The 3,244-nt window shown below is 46.5% G+C and overlaps 1 protein-coding gene across 4 annotated transcripts in view; it reads left to right on the top strand.

The window, feature by feature from the left end:
* The window catches only part of PLEKHA2 (pleckstrin homology domain containing A2), an 80,774-nt gene that overhangs the window by 38,816 nt on the left and 38,714 nt on the right, over positions 1–3,244 (top strand). For all 4 annotated transcript variants that reach the window (XM_045286712.1, XM_004696222.2, XM_045286711.1 and 1 more), the window contains exons 4-5: positions 780–828; positions 1,594–1,691. In XM_045286712.1, the coding sequence (XP_045142647.1) occupies positions 780–828; positions 1,594–1,691 (147 nt within the window). The remainder of the gene's footprint in view (positions 1–779; positions 829–1,593; positions 1,692–3,244) is intronic.

The following is a 3,244-nucleotide window of genomic DNA, read 5'->3' as shown; positions in this document are numbered from 1 at the left end:
GAAAATGTTTTGAGAATGATGTACAAATGCGCTTTACACAATTGATGTGTGTATGGATTGCGATAACAGTTGTATGAGCCCCTAATAAAATGTTTAAAAACAAAAAAGTTGTATGAGCTCCTAATAAAACGATTAAAAAAAAAAAAGAAAATGGGATAATCTAGGCCTTCCTCTCTAAATTCTCAAGCGGATCGAAATGAGGTGATAGCCACCAAGTGTTTGGCACATAGCGAGTACTCACTAAACCGCTGCTGTTCATATTGTTGGGAAAAATGTGCTGAAAAACTTGGCTTATACTCCAGTATATATGAGTCTTGGAAACCCTAGGGGGGTGTTCTACTTTGTCCTGTAGACTCGCTGTTAGTCGCACTCAACTTAATGGCTGTGGGCTGCGGGGTTGAGAGGGAAGTAGCCTCAGGCTAGTGTGAATGCTGTTTCTCCGAGTTTCTGGACCGGAGACAATTTTGTCATTCCCAGTGGCTTTTCAAATTGTTTCGGTACAAGTGCACATGAAGACAGACGTGAGAGAGGGTCCTCTCCTGGGTGAGGAGAAGGACTCTGTCAGGAAGGGGCCTACAGAGGGCTGCTAAGAAATAGGGTTGATGATGACCCGTTCCGTCACCAGCTTGGCAAGTACAGGGTGTTTGCTTGTTCTTTAAAAATGTACACATGCGGTTTGTACTCTTATGTCCGAGACACCTGCAGTACAAAATGTGAAGCGATGCATCCCAATATTCTTAGGCATGTGCTCATGTTCCTTTCATTTTGATTTGATCTAGGTGAGCGTGGCTACCCAGAAGCAGAAACCAAAAACTCCGTTTTGCTTTGGTAAGCAGTACTGACCCAGGGCATGGGCTTTGTCGGTCCTCACACAGCATCTTCTGTTTGCATGGAAACAGTCCTGTGACCACGTGGGACTGTGTGTGCCCCGGGTGCCTGAGTGATGTCCCTGGGTCTGTAGGGATGTCACTTTTCTTGGTTTCTTGGCTAGAATTATTCATAACAAAAGTCAGTTTTTCTGACTGCACAGGCTTGGGTGCTACCGGAAGTTTTTGAGAGCCCCGACTTCAGAGTTGAGTACTAACTGGTGTGCTCCGGGAAGGTGGAGATGACGCCAGCCACGGCCACACATTTGATCTCCAGTAAGCTTTGTTCCATTTCCCACACAAGTCTCTGTCTCCAGGCCACTGGTGCCAGTGGAAACAAAGGGCACTGGGTCCAAACTTGTATGTGTGTCATCACCATTGTACATCTGTTAGCACTGCTGAAAGCAGTTCAGGGATTTGTCTTGTTGATTGTGGGCTAGTAGCCTTATCATCACAGCAGGGCCCAGAGAGGCTCTTGTGAATGTCTCTAGGCAACCTTCATGTGGCCACCAGCAGAATCCATTCTTTGAAAGGTGGGTAAGGAGATAGTTGGGGCCTGTGGTTTCTAGAGATGTATGTAGGTGACCTAGCATCATGGGAACTTCTTGATCAGCTGTGGGGATTATCGACCTTGCTAATTAGAGCAGCTTCATTTTGTGGAGTCCTTCTGTATTGCATGTATTCTGACCTGGGTTTTTTTTTCTCTTTCTCCCCATGATTTTCGCAGTCATAAATGCCCTCTCTCAGAGGTATTTTCTTCAAGCCAATGACCAGAAAGATCTTCAGGACTGGGTGGAAGCCTTGAACCAAGCCAGCAAGATCACTGTATGTATGCTTCCTTCTCTTTGAGGGGAGTGAAAATGCTTCTTCCGACCTTGGGGCAGGGAAGAACTCCAATGACAACAGGGTCTTTCCTAGGGTCCGGGTCCAGACCCAGTCCCCCGGATCCCTGTCATGTTTTGCATCTTGACTGATTAACTGCCAGTTGAAATGAGAGTGTGAGTTTGAATCGAGTTCAAGGGGAGTTTCTGGAGCGTCCACTTTGTGCTTCCTGGGAGGGCTCGTGGTCAGTTGTGTTTGGCTAATTCTGGGATGCTGATTCAGAATGCAGTGGGCTTGGAAACTGGATTGCTGACTAGGAGAAGTAGAGTAAAGGGAGAGAACTTCTGAGGAGGGAAGTTCGAACTTTCCCCTTGGCTTCTTTCTTTACCAGGTTGTCTGATGAGTGATAGGTCATCTACCAACCTGTCCTGAAAAGGCCTTCCATTTAAAAGCATCACTGGGCTAGTTCCCGGATTACTCTGGTGACTTTCATTGCCCTTGACTTGGTTCGTGAAGAAACCCTTTCTTCTTTTTTGGATTAAGGAAAAAAGGAAAGAGAAAAACGGAGATGGGGGTGAGGAGGAGGGAGAGGAGAAAAATGTTGTAGGAAAAATAAGGCCTTTAATACCAGGCCGATGGCCTATGAACCCTAGTTTATATGTTGAAAAGTTTTGATTTCCTGTAACATGAAGTCAGGAACACATTCTAGTGACTTCTAACTATTAAAACGGTGTGCCTGGGTAAATTATTCTCCCAAGTACCTCAGGGTGACTGTGAATAAGTTAATAGAAGGAATCTGGACACCTACCCAGTCCCTGTGATGTTAGACAGAACCAGCACATCGTTTAGGCAGCTAAGCAGTGTTACTTGCTAGTTTGTTATTCCGATAAGCCCGGAGAAGCCTATGAGAAGAGAGGTGGAGGAAGAGAGGTGGCTGCTCACTCGCACACTTGTGTGTTGTGCTAATCCACATGCTGTGCACACGCTCTTCGAGGCCACGGTTACTTTTAGTAAACCAGAAAGCAAACCCAGTGCTGTCGAGTTGGTTCTGACTCGGATTGGACTCAGTGGAGCTGTTCTGCAGGGTTCCCACGGCCCAGTTAACTTATCAGTTAGCAGCCCAGCTCCTAACCCCTGCGCCAGCAGCGCTCCTGAATTTTAATAGAGATGTTCTTTATTCATGTTAACTGACGTCTTCACCCTTCTGGGAAGTTTCCTTCGATGTCTAATTCTTTTTTCCTGCTCAGAATTTCCTCTTAGATTTCTGCCTTCTTTGGGGCCTCTGGGGAACTGGGCTACATAGCCAGGAAGACAACTAGGATGCTCTTTTGCCTTTCTCCTTTTTGTGCATCAAGCACAGAGTTACTCTGAGCAGATCAGTCCCCCGCCTCTTCTCTAGTCCAGCTCACTGCCACCGAGCCAATCCGGACGCACGGTGACCCTACAGGGCAGGGTAGAACTGCCCCTGTGGGCTTCTGAGACAAACTCTTTTTTAGTGGTCGGTCGGTCTATCTATCTATCTATCTATCTATCTATCTATCTATCTATCTATCTAT

The sequence above is a fragment of the Echinops telfairi genome, unplaced genomic scaffold (assembly GCF_000313985.2).
Source record: "Echinops telfairi isolate 266 unplaced genomic scaffold, ASM31398v2 ScPeMD7_9;HRSCAF=40, whole genome shotgun sequence".
Classification (NCBI taxonomy): domain Eukaryota; kingdom Metazoa; phylum Chordata; class Mammalia; order Afrosoricida; family Tenrecidae; genus Echinops; species Echinops telfairi.
This window is presented reverse-complemented; position numbering and strand designations above follow the sequence as displayed.